Source organism: Drosophila ananassae, chromosome 3L (assembly GCF_017639315.1).
Source record: "Drosophila ananassae strain 14024-0371.13 chromosome 3L, ASM1763931v2, whole genome shotgun sequence".
Taxonomy (NCBI): Eukaryota; Metazoa; Arthropoda; class Insecta; order Diptera; family Drosophilidae; genus Drosophila; species Drosophila ananassae.
Genome location: NC_057929.1, coordinates 2,998,922 through 3,021,183, shown reverse-complemented (window position 1 = coordinate 3,021,183; position 22,262 = coordinate 2,998,922). Strand labels below are relative to the sequence as shown.

General features: G+C 43.5%; 1 protein-coding gene across 5 annotated transcripts in view; it reads left to right on the top strand.

The window, feature by feature from the left end:
- LOC6495118 (neural cell adhesion molecule 2) overlaps nucleotides 1-18,957 on the top strand; it is a 55,583-nt gene extending 36,626 nt beyond the window's left edge. For 2 of the 5 annotated variants that reach the window (XM_014907673.3, XM_014907672.3), the window contains 17 exons: nucleotides 2,072-2,277; nucleotides 3,700-3,813; nucleotides 4,560-4,769; nucleotides 4,858-5,009; nucleotides 5,677-5,821; nucleotides 6,879-7,009; nucleotides 7,691-7,850; nucleotides 8,557-8,771; nucleotides 9,119-9,200; nucleotides 9,812-9,971; nucleotides 10,289-10,425; nucleotides 10,758-10,925; nucleotides 11,713-12,150; nucleotides 12,255-12,514; nucleotides 13,931-14,077; nucleotides 15,870-16,223; nucleotides 17,835-18,957. In XM_014907673.3, the coding sequence (XP_014763159.1) occupies nucleotides 2,072-2,277; nucleotides 3,700-3,813; nucleotides 4,560-4,769; nucleotides 4,858-5,009; nucleotides 5,677-5,821; nucleotides 6,879-7,009; nucleotides 7,691-7,850; nucleotides 8,557-8,771; nucleotides 9,119-9,200; nucleotides 9,812-9,971; nucleotides 10,289-10,425; nucleotides 10,758-10,925; nucleotides 11,713-12,150; nucleotides 12,255-12,514; nucleotides 13,931-14,077; nucleotides 15,870-16,223; nucleotides 17,835-17,945 (3,190 nt within the window). In that variant the 3' untranslated portion in view covers nucleotides 17,946-18,957. Of the gene's footprint in view, nucleotides 1-2,071; nucleotides 2,278-3,699; nucleotides 3,814-4,559; nucleotides 4,770-4,857; nucleotides 5,010-5,676; nucleotides 5,822-6,878; nucleotides 7,010-7,690; nucleotides 7,851-8,556; nucleotides 8,772-9,118; nucleotides 9,201-9,811; nucleotides 9,972-10,288; nucleotides 10,426-10,757; nucleotides 10,926-11,712; nucleotides 12,151-12,254; nucleotides 12,515-13,930; nucleotides 14,216-15,869; nucleotides 16,224-17,834 lie in introns of all 5 variants that reach the window. The other 3 variants (XM_001958981.4, XM_032450619.2, XM_014907675.3) reach the window with 3 other exon arrangements.
- Nucleotides 18,958-22,262: the final 3,305 nt, after the last annotated feature.

The window sequence follows — 22,262 nt, the reverse complement described above, 5'->3', positions numbered from 1 at the left end:
GTTGTCCGTCTGTTGGGCCTGCAGACATAAAATTAGCATAACTAGAAAATTATACACACAAACCTAGAGAGAGAGCGAGAGAGGCTGCAACATAGAGGACCCTCTGACAAAATGAACACCCACCGAAAATGGGGAAAAGTTTTGTCGACAATCCCAGTTCGCTCGAAGCGCCGAGCGCCAAGCTCCAAGGTTACATTTTGGTTGGAAAAACTTTTTCAATTATTCATGTCTAACATGATGTTGTAGTGGCTGCAGTGGCTGTATATTTGTATCTCACAGATACACGGCTACATCAAAGGCGTGAAACTTTAATTGGATTTGTCTGACTTGTCTCGGTCTTGGTCCTGGTCGTGGTCCTGGTACTGGTTCTGGTCTTGGGGCGAAGCATGTGGTGATTAGCTGATTGCCAGTTAGCCGTCTAGCTATGTATCTTTCTGGCTAGCTGGATGGCTTGATAGCTTGATAGCTGGATGGCCAACAACATTGACATGCGGCTTAAACTAATTGAACTTCGGGCACTTCAAGGACTTGCAAATGACTCGGTCGAAAGTAGTAATTAGCGTTGCATAACGACCGTGCCAGAAGCTGAAGCAAAAAGGACGAAACCGAAAGCGAAAGGACACGCTCGAACTGAGCTCGAACTCTTGTTTGTAATTAAAAACCACTCAGCGAGTAAATTAATCATAAAAGAAACCGAATTGCTCGTACATACGACTGTACTATACTATATAGTGTTTCTCGCTATCCAATATCCTTTTTTCCCTTTTTGCCGTTTTTCACTCACCCTCCATTCAACTCGATTGGCCAACGCCCAGTGGTAAAAATTTAATTTTCGCCCCAGCAGTGCCAGTTCAATTTTTGCAATCCATCGACTTTTTATTGCCCGGCTGACAGGTTTTTCTGCTCTGCAGAACCTCATTATCCTTTCCGGATCCTTTCGAGTGCGCCATATGTTGTGAGCAAATCAAAATTGAAATGCAATAAAACACAGCCAGCACAGCTCCTGTCGAGGAGAGCCTTCGCCAAGGATATACGAGGACACGAAGATGCAGCTAGGATCGATGCCTGTGAAAAGGGAATTTACCAAGGAGTACACCAATCGTTACCAATCAAAAAACAAATAGAGAAGTTTCTAATTCCGGTATATTTCGACTGAGCCAACAATTTAAATGCCAATCGAGTTCCCAACTCTAAAGCCCCGGGGCCTAGTAATAAATGATTAATTCATAAGTTGCAGTTCAGCATCGGTTCAGCATTCGGGGCGAGAGTGGCCCATAAACTTGGCTCCCCGGGGCGAGGATTACACTTTGGATCTCAATTAAAAATGCTTTTGGGCTGCCACTTTAAGGCAACCCAAAATAGAATATTACACCAAAAATGTGCATAATTAACTATGGATGGATGTATGTATGTGCTATGGAGCCAAGAATGCCGAGAGGAAAGCTTTAAACCCAATTAACTTCGCCACTCCACTAAATGTTGACCTAAATCAAGCCTCGCCCCTTCCGGCAGCCAACTTTTTTCAGCTTTCTAGAAACTTTTTAAAACCCTGATTCGCCAAAAATGTTGGCAGTAGCCAGGACCAGTTTATAGAGACTTTAAGACCATCGATTGACCACCAAAACGAGCTCATTACGGCGAATGGCGAATACTTGCTGGATATAATCAATAATCGGAAATTTCAAGTGAAAACAATAAATTACTACCGAGTGGGTGGTTCAGCGGGTGAATGGGTGGGTGGTTAGTGACTGGGGGAGTGTATATTATTAATTCATTGCCGAACCCAATTACGCAGTTGCCGATAATAAAAAACTTTCTTTACGGAATGCGAAAGCAATGGAGAATGAGCGACTTTTGTTTTCCTTTCGTCCAGGCTCTGCAGAGTACTTCTTTTAATTTTTTTTTGAATGAAACACAGAAAGAAAGTTTTTGTGCCAAAGATGAAAATAAGAATTTGTAGAGCTACCTTACCTCAGCTTAAATCTGTTGAAAGCAGTTCCCCTTTACATATTATATACCTTTAAAATTTAGAGTGCACTTCTGATCTTTATCCCATTTTCCTTCATTGCAGTGTGGATACACGAGACTCGAATTTCGCTCAGGGCACCCACTGGTCGGACGAGACATACCGTGAACGGTTATCCTTTCACGTGGAAGGACGTGCCGGCACTCTGACCATCAAGTCAACCACCGAGGACGACACGGGCGAGTATCGATGTCGCGTCGACTTCCAGAAGAGTCCCACGCGAAACTCCAAAGTGAATTTAACTGTCATAAGTAAGTATTGTGAGAGTCTTTAAGACTTTCATTTATTTTTGCTCCTTTCACCGACGACGATGACTGCTTTCTCTGTTTGCTCACGCTGTGCGGAGCAGCATAATTGAGCAGCTAATTTGTGCAGCGACATATCCTGGCCGGGTCCTGATAGCAGACTCTTTCCCTCGGCTCGGGCCGTGGTCCTAGCCAACCAACGCCACTCAGCTCTTGGACAAACACATTAGTTACAGAATAAGACGCCAACTATATGGTCGGGTTGCCAACTTTTCCCCTTCGTTTTTGCACTTGCCCTCTCACCCTCCAGGCAGTTTTCGACTTGGCAAACAGATTTTAAAGTGCCAACTTGGCCAGAAGTTTAAACTTGGCCACAAGCTGGTTAAAGCTGGTAGGTCCGCCGGCAAGGAACAGAGGGTGCAAGCTTAGAATTGAATTCTTTGTGATTTAAATAGGTTTCAGATTGGAATTTGGAAGAGGAGTCCAATGGAGTTGTTCGAATTTTTGCTCAGAAAAGTCTTATTTTTAGGAAAAGTTACTATTTGCAATTTCAAGGCTTAGAAATATTGGTTAAATATGTTTCGATAGCTTTAGGAATCTATTTTTTTTTTTGCCATGGCTAAATGCAATTTGTGCCTCTACCTGGGCAGGGAGAAGAACCTACCACAACCAGCAATTTACCATTAAAATTTATATGCTTTTCCAAAGACGTTTAGCTGAAATATATGGCCAGCAGTGTTGGCCCGGCTCGAATATTGTTGGTAAATAGTAGCTTCTGCTCCTGTTAGATGAAGCGCACTAGGGCGGCTATGGGCGGCCAGGACAGGGGGCGTGGCTGTGTTTTACAAACTTCTTGAGCATGTTCAACATGCTGCCACACGAGTGTGCGTTTGTTTGTCTGTGACATGTGAAGCGTAAAACCAAGGCAGGATTTAGAACTTTGTACATCGGTTGGTTGGCTGGCTGGTCGGTTGGTAGGGGGAAAGGGGCAAAAAGAAAACGAACCGAGGATAAAACTTTAAAGAAGATATTAGATTAAAAGTTGCCCCAGTTGGGGGGTGGACAGTTTGGACAAGTTGCCGCGCTGTTAGCCCAGGAACCGGAAATGCCGAGGACTTGATCAGACCAAGCAAATTTTCCAGCAAAGCGATGATAATCGGTTCGGGTTCCGGCTGCAAAATAGTTACAAAACTTCCGACCCACATAAGTGAAAATAATCAAACACAAGGCGAAAAAACTGTTTGAAAAAAGCGATCCAAGAGGAACCCAAACAATCAAGGGTGGCAAAAAATAAATTGGTTAGAATGTAAGGAAATTAATTGAACTTTGGGAAGAGTTCTTCCTAAGTGAAAGATTTGAAAGTAACGCCTTTAAGAGGGTGGGTGCCCTTCAGTGACAGCTACTGAATTTTTAAATTCTATTTTTCAGTTCCGCCCGAATCAGTAATTATATTGGACAGCAAGGGGGCCACCATTAAGGATCACACGCTGGGGCCCTACAACGAGGGTTCCGGCATCAACATCACGTGCGTGGCCATTGGCGGTAAGTTGTGACCCCTTTAGCACCACCCACCCATCACCCGTCCTAGACCAGTCACCCCCACTCCACCCACCACACACTTTCACTGATACGTGTGCGTGTGTGTGAGATTGTTTTTTATTTTCCGTTTTTTTTCTGTTGTTTATATGGGGAAAGTGTTGACGCTGCTGCTTGTGTCTGACAATTAAAAGTGATGAGCGTGAAAATGCAGGCGAAAGATTTTCACATTTTATTTAATTTTCAACCCGCTGTCGACTGCACGAACACGAAACAGGGAGCTCGGAGGTGAAAGCTGGGAGCTGGAAGCTGGAAAAGCTGAGAGCACACAATGCCCACACAAATTGCATTGAGAGCACTTGAAAATTGCTAAAAGCCAAACAAGACAACAAATGAAACAGCGAAAGGCACTTGTACACACACGTAGCCCACATCCGCAGCCCAACCACCGCCACCACCGTCATGCCCACGACCCACCTACCATCACCCACTCGCATACTGAGACACTCATCCACTCCTTGCACTTGTGAGCACATAAACAAACAGAAGACCAGCTAAAATGCTTCGAGCCAAATGCCAGAGCAGCTCCGAGTCTAAGTCGTATGGCAAACATATCAGTTGCACACTCACCCCCACCTCCACCCACCTCACACCCACATCTACCGCAAAACAGGATAATTCTTTTACTTTCTTCATCTCCTGCTGCTTGTGTTGAGGCACTCTTTTCATCCACCCCCCATTTTATGTTGCAGGTCGCCCGCAGCCGAGGGTTACCTGGCTGCACGGCAACACCGTCTACAAGGACTCCAGTGTGGGCCAATCCCTCTCGGAGCGGCGGGTGGGCAATGTCCTGTCACTGCCAAGGCTGGAGCGCAAGAATCTTCACATGCAGCTAACGTGCCGGGCGGAGAACAATAATTTGACAACGCCAATTATCAGCAGCGTTGTCCTCGACATGAACTGTGAGTCTTATCCTTCATCCCCCTCAAGCAATCTCGGGCCTAACTAATTAAATTCTATCGTTTCTGCTACCCATTTCGTCCTGTACAGTACGCCCTCTGATTGTGAAGCTGCAGGGAGAGAATCGACCACTCTCGGCCGGGAATTCTTATCAGCTGAGCTGCGTTGTCATCGGAGCACGTCCAGCCCCGACGATTACCTGGTGGAAGGGCAGCACCCCCATGAAGAATACTCACGAGATTGTAAGTGGAAGCCTGGCGAGTGAGGGAAGCATCTCGACTAACGAGTCTCCTTTCAATTGGTCTTCTCCAATAACCTTTGTATAGAAATTAATTAATGGCACACGGTAGCTAATAATAAAGGAGAGTGTTGAGTGGAAAATAAATCCTAAAATATCCTTTATGAAAGCTTAATTCTTTAAAAAAAATATTTATATTTCTCTCTGAATTTCTAAACGAAATGTAGAAATTTGAGAATATTTGAGGAAGTAAATGCCTTACAACTTAATTGTGAGTGACACCCGCATGCTACCCTGTGCCAAATGTTTATAAACATGCAAATTTCAAATGCCTGTCATCCTTGTTAATGGCTGCCCAGGAGTACAATTTCCAGATCCCCCATCCCTGCTCCGACTCCCATTCAGACCTCCTAGTGCCATCCCCATCCCGAATTTCAAGCGTACACATGCTTTGTGGTAATTGAAGTTGCTCGAACGGCAGTCACGTAGCCAGGACCTCAATTAAAAGCATCCCCCGTATCTATCCTTGCCGGGCCGTGGGACGTGCCAACCCTTTGCCTTCGCTTCATTCCTTGCCGTTTCCTTTGTCTTTGCCAGTGGCAGAGCTACTCAGCCATTAACTGTTTGCATTCGTTTCTGAGGCCCGATATCCTTTTCCTTCGTTATTCCAGGCCAATCCGGATGGCAATATGACCACCTCGGTGCTGACATTCACGCCCACCATCGATGACCGCGGCAAGTTCCTGTCCTGCCGCGCCGAGCAGAGCATGATACCCGAGTCCGGGCTGGAGGACGGCTGGAAGTTGGACATCTATCGTGAGTTCTGTTTGCCTATATTTTATCATAAAAGCCTGCTTAATATTTAATTTGACTGCGACAAAGTTTTTTAATGAAAACGAAAGTAAAAGGCCCGCCGTTGGCGGTGGTGGAGCTGGAGATGGTGCTTTAAAAACTCTGTAAGAAATCGTTGCAATGGGTGTTTTTTTGGTCTTCTCTCAAAGACCCCTCCCTCATTACCCTTTTGAGGGAAAAATCTCCATATTTTTCTTCGATTCTCCTCAGCTGCGGCAAGTTTTGGCAAATTAATTTCCAGCGGCGGCCGGTGAAACTTTTGCACAAAACTTGCAAAACTTTTTAACCCGCCACGAGGACCGCAAGCCGCCTGTAAAGTCATCTTTACGCTTTTACAGTTTTCGACCTGTTTGCACAAAATTTAAATGGTAAAACCACCGCACCACCCAAGAGTACTGCACCACCTCCCTTCAATTTTCCTTTCTGCCAGAGAACCTGAACCTCTTCCTGTTTGCCTTAGGAGTGCGGTTTTGTTGCTTACCTTTTAACTTTTCCTCCTTTTTTGTTCCCCCGCCCTGCAATTGGATGGAAAATATCTGAAATGTTGGGCGGTTGGAGGCCGACTGTTTGCCCAATTTGATAGATTGCTTAATAAGCTTAATTGATTCGCATTCGCGGGCCAATTTTGAATTAATCAAGTTAAAATTTAGCTCAGATACTCAGTCGCTTGTTAACAGCAACCCCTACACATCGATTTTTCTCGGAAAAACAACATTTTGAAGCCTAATTGCCTGGCTGGCCAACACAGAGAGAGAGTTGGAAGCAAAAAAACAAAAAATTTAATAATAAACAAACAAGCAACAGACGGGCTAAAGGCCCAGAGAGTCCTGAAAAGTCCTACAACTTAAATTGGCTAATTTGTGGGGCTTACGCAGTAATTACACCTTTGGTCGGTGCTTCTGGCATTTTATTAGCTGGCCCCGGCTTTATTATTTGACTGGCCGGGCGATTTCAACTAATTAGATGTTTTTGTTTTTACCAACATGGATTTTAATATTTTTTGTTTGTATTTCTCATTCAGATATTCCGGTTGTGAGCCTTGAACTTGGCACCAACTCCCTGAACTCCACGCTGCGCGAAGGAATCGATGTCTTCTTCGAGTGCAACATCAAGTCGAATCCCTGGATCTATCAAGTTAGCTGGCGGCACAATGTAAGTGACAAACAGATGTGATTTCACACGCATTTTGCATTTAATTTGGCGCTCGAAAAAACACATTTAACACCCTACTGCCCATCTTTGCCTAATTTATCGCGACTCGAGGCGCTTTCTTGGCAGCCAAAGCATTATTATAATAATGATTATTTCTATTATTATTATTATTATCGTATTTTGTACATACATTAGCCTCTGGCAGGTAATCGAAAGCCAAGCCAAAACTCCACCCGAGATGGAGCGCATAATTGCTGCATATTTTAAAATTGCCAAAGGCCCCGAAAAAAAATTGGAATTCTCTACGCCTTCCATGACACACACACACACACACACACGCATATATAAGTTAACGTACAGAATTTATTATTAAATTACCAGGCACAGGCACTGGGAGAGAGCACTTAACAATTTATGCAGCACGGGTCTAATTTATGCATTAGCCAGCGGGTCCTGGGCCTTCAATCAGCCGACGGGGCGTATACGTAACGCAACGTAAAGCAACATAAAAGTGTTATTAGCTTTGAGAATTAAATTTATTTCAATTTAGCAGTTATCGGTAAATTGAATTCGATTCAATAAATTATTACGCCATCCACACACACACACACACATGCAATCGACATCCGACGAATTTTCAATTTTCATTCACTTTCTGCACTCTTCGCTTTCGATTTTCAGGGTGAGATCCTGTCCAACAATCCCGCCGAAGGCATAGCCGTCTCCAACCAGAGCCTGGTCCTCCAAAATGCCAGCCGGGCCAGAAGCGGTATCTACACGTGCGTGGGCAGCAACCGGGAGGGCGATGGCGAGAGTAATCCCGTCCAGCTGGACATCCGATGTGAGTAAAATTTTCGCAAAGGACATGGCCAAGAGATCCGAAGTCTGAATGGAAGAAGGCAGTGTGTTAATTTACATAACAGCTTAATTAAAATGAATTGGATCTTTCGATTGCAATTTGTAACTAACACGTTGCACAATGCAATTACATCAGGACTCAACAGGACGACGAGTCTCGTCGGTCTGTCGGTCTATCACTCTGTGGCTGGGTCTGTGTGTGACTTATCCTGCCGGAGACAAATTGAATTTTTCCCGTAAATCAGACAAATAAATCAATTAAGTATCAACAATTCAACCGCAAACAAGGCAACAAAGCCGTAGCATTTTCTTTAAATATTTAAAAGGAAAATGCAAGAGTTTTTCCAAATCCTTTGCCTTTGAACGGAAGTCAATTTACAAGGATACTAGCAAAAAGGATACGAAAATTTTATCGAAAGATGTAATCTATATTGTGAGAAGGTCTTAAAAGGCAATTGATTGAATGATTTTTACTTAATTAGTCTTAAATGCCTAACTTGTTAACTTAACCATATAAATCAACTAATATTTAAACAATTTAAAATACTTGAAGGCGAATTAATGAAATCGATCTATTGGAGTATAAACAGAAATCGATCTCAATAGCCACTGTTTTTCTTTAATTATGCAAATGTCTGCTCAATGGTTGCCTGTTGAAGTGAATCCTGAAACTCTCCATCTCGTTGCAGTTGCTCCCGTTTGCCGACCCGGCCAACGAACCACTTACAGTGCCGGCAGGCAGGAAACAGTCAAGGTGGCCTGTGAAATTGATGCCAATCCCTCGGAGGCCACCTATGTCTGGAAATTTAATGCAAGCCATGGCGAAACCATTGACATACTATCCTCTCAGGTTGCCGTGGATAGAGGCCGTAGTATCGCCCACTATACGCCACAAACGGAGAATGTAAGTGTTCCATTTCACTCCCCTTTGAAAGACCCACTCTCCACCCACCATCCCCCACCTACCTCCTCGAGGTCATATAAATCAGTCCGAGGTCCGCCCTTGAGGGGCAGCACATAATTTTCCAAACGAGTTGCGGTTTTGAATTTTCAATTAAGGTTGAAAAGGTGTGTCGCCAATGGCGTCGCCATCGCCGCAGTGCACGCATAAATTAAGCCAACGAAATGCATTGTCACTCAGTCATCCCCCTGTCCTCTGTCGTCTGCCCTCCCCCACCCCCACATCCTCCACACTCCCCATCCCGTATCCTTTCATCCTGCCCCTACTCATTCGTTTCTTTGCATTTCCAGGACTACGGAACGCTGTTATGTTGGGCCACCAACGAAATTGGCGATCAAAGTGAACCCTGCGTATACACAATAGTCCCAGCAGGTGAGTAGTAACTGGGGAACGGGGCAATATAGGAAAGAAGGGCTGGGATAACTGGAAATGGGGTTTTTGTGGGTGTTCTTCGTCCTGTGAAGTGAAGCTGTGTGTGGTCCTTGCTGGGATTGGACGTGGTATGGCTCGCGTGCCAGTAGCTTTGGCTTACATTCAACCTGCCGGGCATGCAGGATATCCCTGGCCAGCGAACTTTTCCCAGAATCCTACAGAAGAGAATGCTTATCTGCAGGGTATTCAACAGAACCATCAGCCTTTCGGTTTTCACGCCTAACTACTCTTGGTTTTCCGGGGTTTTTGTTTATGTTTTGCTGGCAGGGCGTTTCGCCAAAGTCCCTGCCGCACTGTGATTTGTCGATGACTTTGGGACTTTGGCGTTTTGCTTTGGCAACTTCGGTGGATTAACCAAACTGTAGCTGCCAGATGGCTTATTGATTTTGAGCCAACCCCGAAGAGCCCCAAACGGAGGAATGTTTGCATGCAAACTAGCAGACAAATGCTTGGGAGTCTGTGCGATTTGTTGCCCGATCTGGCCCTAAGCTGGAATAATAAATATCCCACTGACGTTGTTGTTTTCTGTTCTCCTTTTTTGAAAAATACAGGCGAACCGGATCCTTTACTCAATTGCACGGTACTCAACCAGACATCGACGGGCTTCCAAATCGAATGCATCGAAGGATTCGACGGCGGACTGCAACAGGACTTTATAATGGAGGTTTATGCGAACGGAACGACTCGCTATCCCAAAATTTCCAAATCAAAGTGAGTAGTCCAACTGACATCGGTGACAACGGCGGCGGAGCAGAGCAAAGTGGACACACAGAGCAATCAGAATCACACGCTGTGTGACTTCTCTGCATTACAACACGCCCAACGAGGCGTGGCAATGTACTGAATCCATGTCCATGTCCACATCCGTGTCCTCATCCAAGTGCTCCTGCCACCTCCTGCTACTCCGGCTCATTCTGGAGCACAGGCTGCGTAAACCATTTGCTCTGCTCTTTGGTCTTGCCTCTTTTTTGCGGTTTTTGTGCCGTTTCAGATTCGGACATTCACATATCGATTCGAACCCATTGCAGGCGACCGTACTTTGAGGTGAGCGGTCTGGTGCCCGGCATGGGCTACAATGTCTTCCTCCTCGCCCACAACAGCAAGGGTCGGAGCAATGCCACCATTCTGCAGGTCTACACCCTGAAGGATCCCGAAAAGCAGACGGGTAAGCTTTATCACACAAGGGAATTGGGATGGGGAAGGAACCGAAAAATGAATGCGGGCTGCGTGACTGCCGTCTCCCACTCACTCTCTCTCTGGATGCGCCTTCTCATTCTCAGAATTTGCAATTTCATGCATGTCCTGGCTCCGAGTCCTGCCTATAAATTAATTGGCGTTGGTTTTGCATTCACAGCTGCTTCCTTCGTTTGTCTTTTAATTTGCTTAAAGTTCTGCTAACATGGTTTTCCCTTCGTCCTTTACACTTTACACTTTCTGTTCGTTTCTTATCCTTTCTTTGCTTTCTCGTTTCTCGTTTGCATGGTGTCTCTTTTTTAGTTAAAATAACATTCACTAAGTCCTATCAAGGACTAAGACCTGCTTATCCCAAACAACCAAAAGCACCGACCACCACCACCAGCGATTGCGTTTGCGACGAGGACGAGTTCATCAACTTGGGCAAGATAGTTGGCCACGACGCGGGCAGGGATCTTGACCAGCAAGAAGGTAGCGGTGGACACTATTTCTCAATTATTTTCTACTAAGTTTTGAGTTCCTATTCCTGTACAATACATTGTAACTAATAACCTTGTTATTTGTTTATAATTTATGCAATTTATTTCAGTAATTGTGTTTTTTGTTGGCACTTTTTTATAGACTAATTTTAAGAAACTGATTTTGTGTTCATTTGTTTTTATTTGTTGCTAATTTTATTTTGTTTGTAGCTGGTTATTTTTTACTTTTCTTTAATATTTAAATGCACCTTTTCTCATGAAACAGCACAAATAAATCCTGTAGCCAAGTGGTTTTATTTTCCGGTTCGTTTTTCGTTCTGTTGGGTCACTAAAAATTCCTCACATGCCAACAAGGACTGGGGACCCGAATTAGCAGACCCCAATGGGGCACACACATACATGCAGCTCATTAAAGTGGCACTGTATGCAAGGCACGTGCGGCAGGGACAACAACAAAACAACAACAGCAATAATAAAGGACCTAAGAACCAAAAGGACGAAGACTGGACCTCAAACGGAACGTAGTTAGCAGCTCATAAAACAATGCAGGCTTTCAAATAGATAAAGGACAGTGAGAAGAAGGAGTAGAGATCGGGGGTGGGCACTCACACACACGCACACATTCATACATCACACCCATGCATACATATGTGTATATGTATATGGCAGGATACATGGTTATCCAACAATCTTGGTCTGTTTCCGGTCTCCCCCTAATTTTTACACTCTTCCCTTCCCGACACTCTTTCTCTCTTCCACCCCGACTGTCCGCGACACAGACCTCTCCTTGGCCTATGCCCCCGTCATCGAGGACATCCGGCCATTCCTCGGCATCCTAGCCGGCATCGTGGGCAGCATTTTCCTGGTGGCCCTCATCATTGTGATTGTGGTGCGTGTGCGCGGCTCGTCGGGACGCGATCGCAATAATTACTCGCATCCGGGCAGCGGCGGAGGAGTCGGCGGCACCACCGGCGCTGGCGGCGTCGTCGGAGGCGGAGTGGGAGGTGTTGGCGTCGGCACTGCCACGGCCAATGGCAATGGCAGCCTGGGTCTCCTGTCCAGCAACAACAACGGCAGCCTGGTCATCGGCACCCTGGGCCACAATGGCGGGCAATCAGTGCAGGATATGCATCGGATCGGCCGCGAGACGTGCCATGTGACGAGCAGCCTGGACAGCATTGACAAGAATCCGGACATTATACCGCAAGGTGGGTTGGGTGAGTTTCTAACAGGTGTCCTCGTTTATTTCCGGCTCCCTGACCTAATCCGTAATGCACTCGCAACGTGTTTTCTTTTCCTCCGGCTCCCATTTTTTTTTTAGATGGTCATGACGTAGACGATGAGTGGACGACAAAGGGTCATGGACGCACTTACGCCACGGCAGCTTTGGCCGAGCAGAATGCCGTGATTACGTCCGGCACCTATGATCACCTGATGCCCACATACGCCGTCGTCGACAAGAAGACAGGACCTCCCCCCGGCCACGGACCCTACATCCAGTATAATACGCTTATTCCCGTTAGCAAAATGGGCGCTTACGCCAATCAACAGCAACAACAACAACAGCCGCCGCCACAGAAGGTGAGTTATGGCCACCATATAATCCACTGCCATGTCCACTGGGGCGACACTAAACCTTTTACAATATGCCAGGGAAGGGACCGAGGGTCCGAGGACCTCACCTCTTGTCTTAATTTACGGTCCAGGCACCAGGATCCGCACCAGGACAGGTGCTGATAGCCATCCCCTAAAACCACTAACCTAGCATACTTTCGGTTAAGTGGTTTTTCCAAACAACTCTGTTGGTTTAGCAAGAAATGTGGCACCTAAATCGAAAGCTTTTAAGTCTTAAGGATAACTATCAGGAAACAATTAATGACGAAGTTGATGGTTTGAAATTCTTTAAGAATAAAGGGATTAATTGCCAGTTAAAAGAATAGAGATTAATGTCAATTAATAAAAGATCTAGGAAATGCCATAAATCACATCATCTTCAGTAATCTAATGACTCTTTCTATATCCCTTAACGACCTACAAGGAGAGCTTCATGAATACCTTCCACGCCCTTATTGATTGATCCTCTCAACGTGTATTTAAGACTCTTAAAGAACTTAACACCCCCCCGTATATATAAAAAGCTATCATTGAATAATGGCAAAAGTATTTCCAACAAACTAAAAAGAGAATTCCATGAAAACAAAAAACTCGTGAAGGTCGCTACGGCAACGGAAACGAAAACAAGAATATCTCTGATGGGAATAGAAGGGCATGAATAGAAGAAGGGCTGGAGTTGTAGTGGAAACCAACATAATTTGAAAATCATTTAAGTAGAAATTTTCTTTGAACAAGCCACGCCCCAAAAAAGAATAAATAAGGGGCGGAGGGAGTGGAGCCAGTGGGAGAAGTAAAAGCAAAAGCAAAAGCAACAGCAGCAGCTGCAGCAATATAAATTTTCCATTTGCGAATTTAATAAAAATAAGTTGCAGGCGAAAGCATCGCGGCTCGAGACTCCCAGACTCTCAGACTCCCCACTACCAATGCCTGAAAGCTGAAGCAACCGCTAAGGATGCGCGCATCCTGCAGCTCCACTTCCGGTTCTTGTCCCTTCGATTGCTGGAAGCTGGAAATGCAATAAACGGCCAAGTGTGTGCCTTGCCACAAGGCTGGGCGTTGCACGGATGTGGCAAGAGCCGGCAGGGTGTTGGGTTGTTAAGGGCATGGCATGGCAGGGCGGGGCACCAGACACATTACAAACAGGCGCCGCCTGTGGGCGTAGTCTGGCCTAAACAAACACGGCAATAGCAGACATAAAGCTGGCATGAACCCCTCAAGAGGTGCAGTAAATATAATTTAAACCAGCTCAAGGCAATCGCTAGCTTTACACCCACATATGCCGGGGATAGGTGCTATAATATTAGCTTAGTTATTGAATTTCGGATAAACGTACCTTGATTTCTTGGAGTGAGAGCAATTTACAAGATGTTTCCCTTTTTACAGACTGAGCTCAGCTACAGCGAATTGGCCGCTCCGCTGGTGGGCACCGCGGTGGGCGTTCAAAGGATGGCCCCCTATTGCAGTGCGACCCTTGGCCGGCCGGGCAGACAGGCGGAACTGAAACGGGCCGAACCGAATATCTACTCCCAGGTAAATGTGATGATGGACGACGAGATTCTGGCCGACTTGCAGGCGGCCACTGTATCCGGTAACAGCTATGTGGCCGGAGCCGTTGTCGACAATGTGGGTGGCGTCTCCAGTTTTTACGTTCCAAGCTATGCCACCAGGGTTTAGGCTAATATCATTTGTTATGATTTTGTTGTGTTATGATTTACATTTAATATTTATTTGTTGTTCAATAAAATTATTTATTTCACATAAAAGTAACTATGAATAGTTTACAGCTTAAAGAAGTATTAATAAAAGTAAAAAATGGAGAGCCAGAAGCCGGAGAACTAGAGTGCTTGCTGAACAAATATTTAACATTCATTGCCAACTAGCTCTGAATATTACACATAAGCACTGTGTCCGAGCATGTGGAGATGTAAACAAACAGGATGCTGAAAATTCAGTTTGCACAAATAGGTTTTCAAGATTCGAAAGTACTATTCCGGCCAAGTGCTTTTGAAATATGTACTTGTAAAATTAGGGTCTTTTTCCGAGAATCTCCCCAAGTATGGCGAACTAGTAATAGATATCGAACGAAGCTTCTCCAAACTTTCCTGTTTGTGACAGACTCGTTATGCATGTTCCGATTATGAAAAACATTCCCTCTCGAGCCTGGTGTCTGGAGACTGAAGGACTAGTTTCATGTTCATTGTTTGGCCAACTTGTTTTGATTTCACCTGATAATTAAAACGACTTGGGGTGTAGGGTCAAGTACCAAGTACCAAATGCACTTAAACAGGGCCCAGATCGGAGCAAACAGAATACGGTCAGTGGGAAAACAGTGCAAAAACAACAATTATGACCACAACATGAGCACAGTCCTGGCAACCATTCACCTAATGACATAGTTCGGCTTTATTGTCATTTATCGAAAAGTTTTACACAACATGCAGTTGGCTCCCAGTTGGCCATTGCTTTTAGTTTTTCGATTTTGGTTTGGATTTTATTTTATTTTTCTACCGATTATTTGAATTTGTTTCCCAATAGTCATTGTTCTCTGGTTGTTTGTGGAATTTATTTCGAAATATGTGAATTGCTTTAGTGAGAATAGTAGGAGGTGTGTTGCCAAGAACCTAATTTGATTAAAAGCCACAAGCGATCATTTAAAATTTACATGGCGCTAAAAATTAATCTCGTAATTAAAACCTTGTTGAGAGCGTTAAGACAACACCCAACCACACACACACACCCACGTTAATTACGGAAGTAAGCATATAAACATGCCATACACACACCTACACCCACTCCCACACCCACTGGGCGAACAGAAACATGGCCCACCAATGAACCAATTATTGTAGTAGCTCACCACCGCACACCAGCCTTTAGCCTGGCAACCATGTTGGCCAAATAAACGCGGCCCGAGTTGTTAACTATCAGGAACAACGCCTGGCGGGGGAAACCGCAGGATCTGCCATGCCTGCAATATGCACGGCAACCACACTTATATATAGTATATAGTAAACAAATAGGGCTCCTAGATTCCCTTGGCCACTTACAATAATACGAAATTACACATGGAACATCCAGAGACTAACTTGCGCATGTTATTATAAAAAGGAAAGGCTTACAAGTGAAATCTTCTTTAATTAGCTTCTTCATTATCACTTTCAATGATCAATATTTATTTTTTTGAACCTGGCCCCTGGTGAGAGTGTCACCTGGCATCTGGCACCACCCCTCATTGTCCCGACTCTTGACTAACCCGCAGCATATAAATCATCACATGACTAAAACTTCATTACCTACTCTCCTCCATCTATGACCGCCGCAGATCGATCTGGCACACCATCCCCTGCCCATGTACTCCACGAGCCCGATGTTTGGCACGAACAGCACCATCACCGGAGTCACCGGAGTCACCATGTCACATCCATCACAATTGGCCACCTTCTCATCGACGCCGCCGCCGCCCATTTTTGCCCACAGTGTGGTGACCACCGGCGATGGCCTCCTGCAACCGGTAACGTGCATGGGTCTGGTGGCAACATCTTCGGCAGCGGCAGTGGGAAGCGGGAACATGTCCTTGCCCCCGCAGCACCAGCAACAGCAGCAGCTGACAGCGGCCAATGGCGGCGGAAACGGAAGCATTGTCGGCATGGGCATGAGCCTTTATGGCAGCGATGTGGTAAGTGTCAGTTTGATGTACTCCCCAATTCCTGGACGGCATGGATAGCAGCAGCCCTGCTGCTGCTCCTTGTTGATAGCGTCCCGGTCGTCAAGGCCACTTTCTCCTCCTTCGCCATCGCCTAATGTCCAAAACGTTGAAAGCATCAATATGCAAAGTGGATTTTGAGGCAAGGATTTTTGGCAACAGTGCTGAGGCCAGTGAAAGGGAAGGATGGCAGAATGGGTGGCGGTAGCAGGAAACATTTATCTTTCCCCTTTAGGGGATGGCGGAGCTGGAGGAGCTTCTCGTGGCGGTGGAGGTGGGCATCTTTTGTGCCCAATTTTGTTTTCGTTTTTCCCTTATAAATGGCAGCCGCTGGGGCGGAAAATGGGTTTTTGCGGTTGGCCTGATAATATTGCTTCAGTGATTGCAGTCCACGAAAGGGTATCCAAATCTATTAAATTAAGAGAGTCTTCGGATATTTAAATTTCAAAAAAAAAATAAATAAAGCGAGCAATGAAGACCTTAAGTAAAGCAAAACTGTTCAGTTTTTGTTTGAAGGTTTCCGAAAATCGAAATCGATTAGGCCATCGCGAACGGCAATGCGTCATCGATCAACAGATGGCTCAAAGTCGAACTCATCCTGGTGACAATGCAATTTTCTGGCAATCCATAACCTCTGATCCCTCGACCGACAGCTTTAAAACTCAAAGGGACGGAGGGGTAGCGGAGGAGAGCTTCAAGCGGTAAATGACCTCGCAATGCAGGACCAACCATAGCCGCAGGATAATAAAAAACAAAAAATTCATATACATATATACTGTACTGGTCTCTTTTTCTGGTTTGGGTCAACCATTCATTGTCTCTGTCAGTTGCCTTATAAATACGCCATTACGAATACTCTTGACGCCGCGCAGTGCGTTCTGATGGTCCTGGTCTCCGTCCTCGTTCTCGCCCAGGACCTGGCCCAATGCATTGTCCCTGCTTATATTCGTGCTACAAAATGAGTGGGAAAAAAATGTAACGTTTTTACAACAATCCCATGCCAAAAGGACACTGCGGTGTGGCAACTTTTGACTCTAATGATTGCAATTATTATGACCCAAATAAGAAGAAGAACACCAGAAGGAATAAAAGGACAAAAACCAGGAGAACAACATCATCATCAACGGCAGTAGAAATAGCAACTGAATTCAGAATGTTTTATTCCACTTCTCCGCCTTTTTTTTGCCATTTTTTTCTTATTGTGTTTGCTTGTGTCCTTTGGGCGGCGCTGCCTTTGTTTGGCGCTGTGTTGTTGTCCTTGTTTTCCATTGGATTCCCAAAGGCGGCCAAAAGCTGACACTGTTGGCCCAAGGGAGTTGGCCAAAGCACAGCAAATGGCTGGGAGACTTGTTGGTTTCTTACTGTTTTCGGGTTTTTCGCCTCAGTTTCTTACTTCTGATGCCAAAAATTACGCATACGCAACGTTTTTCCTCCTTGCCCGAGTCCTGTGGCCGGGCTGGCAAGGAATGCGAGCCCTCGAATAATGTGCGGCTCATTAATTTTAAAGCAGTCTCGTATTTAGTGGCGTGCTTTTGTCCTTGTAATTGTACTCACAAATATTTCGTATTTTTTAATCGACTTCAGGGCAAGCCACAGCTACTAAAGACCGTGCCGGAGGAGCTGCACCACCAACTCAACGGGGAGGATGTCCTGATCGCCCAGGACCGCAACATGGGAACTGGGACACGCTTCTGACGCTAAGCTGTCGCCCAGGACGAACAACTAATCTGAAGCAGGAGCTAAAACAGGAAATGCAAATCAAAAACCCAAAAAACCAAGAGAGAACTACTGGCAGAGGCCATCGGTATAAATCGGGGAGTAATTGGTAAACAAATTGACTATAAGTTGTATGTGATGAGGGCGCAGGACGATGTTGATTTTAAAGGAGCAGAGCTGAAGAGAAGGAGGAGTCACCTAAGTTGACATTCTTTTAAAAAAAGTTAAAAAAAAAGTAAATAAAGCAAAAAGAACATAATACGAGCATTCCAAATGATGGGGATAATCCTGTAAAGAGATAACAATAAAAAAATACCGCGCGTGTAAAGCTCAGCATGGTAATTCCATTAGGACTTGTAAGGACACTTGTAAATTATGGAATACAATTAACATTTATAGCTGTAATTACAAAATAAAACTAAATTGGAGAAACACTGAATTGTTAATATATTTTTAAACAACAGCTTTAAGCGCCAAAATGGAATGGAAGAGTAGGAAGGATGGAAGAGTACTTTTAGCTAAGTAAACGAATTCATAATTGTTGTTGACCTTAGTTCGAGTAACCTAATTCTGATTACCATTTAGCTTGTAACTTGGCATAACTAAGGCATTTAAAACATCTAAATCAAATTCATCTAGCTGTAAGCTCAAACATAGCATAGTTCAAATTGTAATTATTGAAAAAAAAATCCAAAAAAAAATAAAGAATTTAAAGAAAACTACAAGTAAGTTAACTAAATAATGAATGATTAATAAACGACTTAAATTAGCAAATTCCAGTTTGCATTTTATACGTAAATTATAAACGAAAGAAAAACGATGGAGGTTGGCTGAATAAATCCAGAAAATAAACTCTCTAGTCTTAAGAATTAAAAATGAAAGAATGCATTAACTTAATTAACTAAAAGGCTAAGCAACTGCATGTAAAATATTTAACTGAGTATTAGGCTAAAGTTAATAAATTAAATTTAATAAAATGTATGAAACCAGATAGCATTTTTTCTATCCTTTTGTCCTTTCGGCCTGGCTAAATGCAGAAAACTGATTCACACGGCAAGGCTGTTGAAGGTAATGGTGGGGGTCCAGGCGTCCAGGGCGTGGCTTTGTACTCCTGGCTGCCTTGTAGCCTTGCTAACGGTAAATATTGACAGGCCGCGTAAGCAAACAGGGCGGAAGCGGAAGTCAAGCAGAGCGACACAACCGCAGACCAGCACAAAAACAACTGACAATCTGCATTGAGTACAACAGTGACAACAGCAAGCAGCAACATCCACAAAGGCAACAACTACCGGCAGAACACCAGCAACATAAACTAACTGAAGCAGCTATACATGGCGGCCGATACAGCGTTCAAAAATGGTCGGGCCATGTAAATTTTGTATGCGAAAGCACTTAACACGGTTTTCGCTTAAGCAACGCAAACAGTCCGGAAATCGAGGTAGTATCCCCCTCGATAGGTGCACGTCCCTTTCGGCACACTCGAAAGGTAAAAGGATATGGGCGGGAATCTCATAACTGAGAAGGCCTACATGGAAAGCAAATTATGCAAATTTTGACCGCAACCAACACCGTCGATGACTTGTAAATTTTGAACATACTAGAGTACCTGTTTAGATTTCAAGATATAGTATGCCATAAGCACCACAACGCACCGCACACAAACACAAACAGTGCAATCCAAACCCTGTGTTCAAGCATTGAACACGATAAAAATTCCAAACATAGAATGTAGGAGATCGGACCCATGTGAATAAGTGATTAACAGCATGGTTTGAAAGACGATCTCCTGCAGTCTAACCAAATATTTATGTGGTGCACTTGAGGCACTTAAGAAAGGGTCACATAGCATGTCAGCGAGCAGTCCGTTGATAAGTAGTTTTAAATAGATTTAAGATTTTCATGTATCTTTCTTGTAAGAGAAGTGTGTGAAATAAAAACAGTTTTAAAACAGAACTCATTGGAGTAACACTTATTTGAAGGGCTCCTCTTAACATTTGGTCCATCGAGACACCCTGACGTTTTCCCCCCTGTGGTAAGAGACTCAGGTTTAAAAAACTGGCACCTATAAGTGGCTGTAGAAAAAAATAAAAATTCTCAGCCCAAGGTAGCTAAAAAATAAGGCTGCGATCTGAGTCAAAAAGAGCTCAGTTTAAATATCGTAGTCCTCTGTTGTTTCCCCCCAAGAGGTAAGGAACACAGAGAATAAAATAATATAAATGCCAATGAGCATAATCGAATAGAAAGGAAATACAAAAATAAATAAATATTTCCTTCTATCGTGTGTTTTCTGGAACGACACCAGAATAATAAAAATATATATAAAAATATATAAAATATAAAAATTTTGTGTTGGCGTATCCGAGGCCCTACATCGGAAAAGTTTAAAAGAAAAGTAAACGTGTAAAAGTTTAAAAAAGTAAATTGTGGACAAACAAACCTAAAAAAAAAAAATAAAACATCAGCATAAGCAACAACAACAGTGGCGCTAAAAATTTTTAAATCGAAAAAAAAAATAAAAAATAAAACATAAAAAAAAAATATAAAACATCAGCGACACCAACATCAACAGAAAATAAGCACCCCAAGCAGAAGCAACATCCGAGCAAAATCAGGAGCAATATCGGCCGAAACAAGTCATCCACGCAGAAGCAACATCCGCAGCGACACCAAGGTTAACAGCAGCATCAACAGCGCAGCGACAACAAAATTACCAAATTAACAGGAAAAAATATATTGATCGGCAAGTTTGGTCTTTTAGTTTTATAACTTAAATATAATTTTAATTAAAAATAAAAACAAAAACTTTAAAATATGTCGACAAAAGAAAAAATCGCGATAATAGAAGACCAGGTGCGTCTCACCCGGCAAGTAGATGCGCTTCTCGCAAAAAATTCGTATTTAGAAGAAGATAGGGAAGCACTTAAGAACATCGAGCTTAGAGCCTGCACGAACCATAATCATTTGGTTCAACTTGGTGCTGTAGAGCACGAATATTTCACTAAAAAACATTTCGATAGCATGCTATCAAAATTCAAGTCCGCAAAGGAAAAAATTAAAAATATTATTGGCCAGGATGAGCTATTTTCTAGGCTTGAGGGTGCCATAAAGAATCTCGAGGATTACCTCGAGCAAACATATATAGAAATCCAGGAAAGGAAAGCTGAGACCTTTCCTATAAGAGTTAAAAAATTAAAAATGTTTCTTAGCAGAATAGAAACAGTGTCCGATCTTATAAATATTGAAGGGCTAAATAATAAATATATGCCCAAAATAATAGAGCTCAGAGAAGATGTGGAAATACACATTGAGCTCATGAACAATAAAATCGAAGTGGGTCGAATAGAAAAGGTAGAAGGTAGTAATCCTAAAATGGACGAACTACCTACCCTACCAAAAATTGAGGTTCCCAGTTTCTTTGGAAACTCCAAAGATTGGGACCATTTTTATGAGTTATTTAAGGAACTTGTGCATTCAAGAATGGATTTAAGTCCATCATTGAAGCTAAGCTACCTTAAAAGTGCTCTAAGAGGGGAAGCACGAAATGTGGTCTCCCATTTATTGCTTGGCTCAGGCAATAATTATGATGCAGCCTGGGAGTTGCTCATAAAAAGGTATGAAAATAATAGAAAGATATTTTCAGACCAATTAAATCGCCTGATTGAGCTTCCAAAAATAAATTTGGACTCATATAGGCATTTAAAAAATACAATTGATTCTATAAATGAATCAATTTATATGATGCGTCTTAAAGCAAATCTGACTGAAGAATCAGATTGCATTTTTGCGCATATTATTTTAAAGAAATTTTCTATTGAGGCTCTGCAACAATATGAGGGCCAAGTTAAAAAGTCAAATGACATTCAAAATTTGAATGATGTCATAGAATTTTTAGATCAACGGCTTAGTTCGTTGACATCAGTTGGAAATGAATTACCAACTAGAAAAATAGTACAAAAAAATAACATAAATAGCCAAACTTGTCCGATGTGCAAAATGCCCGGGCATCAAATAATTAATTGCTATAAATTTAAAGCACTAAGTCCACAGGAAAAATCAAATATAGTGAAAAGATTGAATGTGTGTTATAGATGCTTAAGGCACAATTCAAACACAAAATGTACAAGCGAGCAAGTATGCTCGTATTGCCAAAAAGTACACCATAGCATGTTGCATTTTAAAAAAGAGAATGTAAATACATGCATGACCTCTGAACCAGCGTTGTTGGCCACGGCGTATGTTCAGATTAAAGGTCAAGATGGTGAATTCGGGAAATTTAGAGCATTGATTGACAATGGG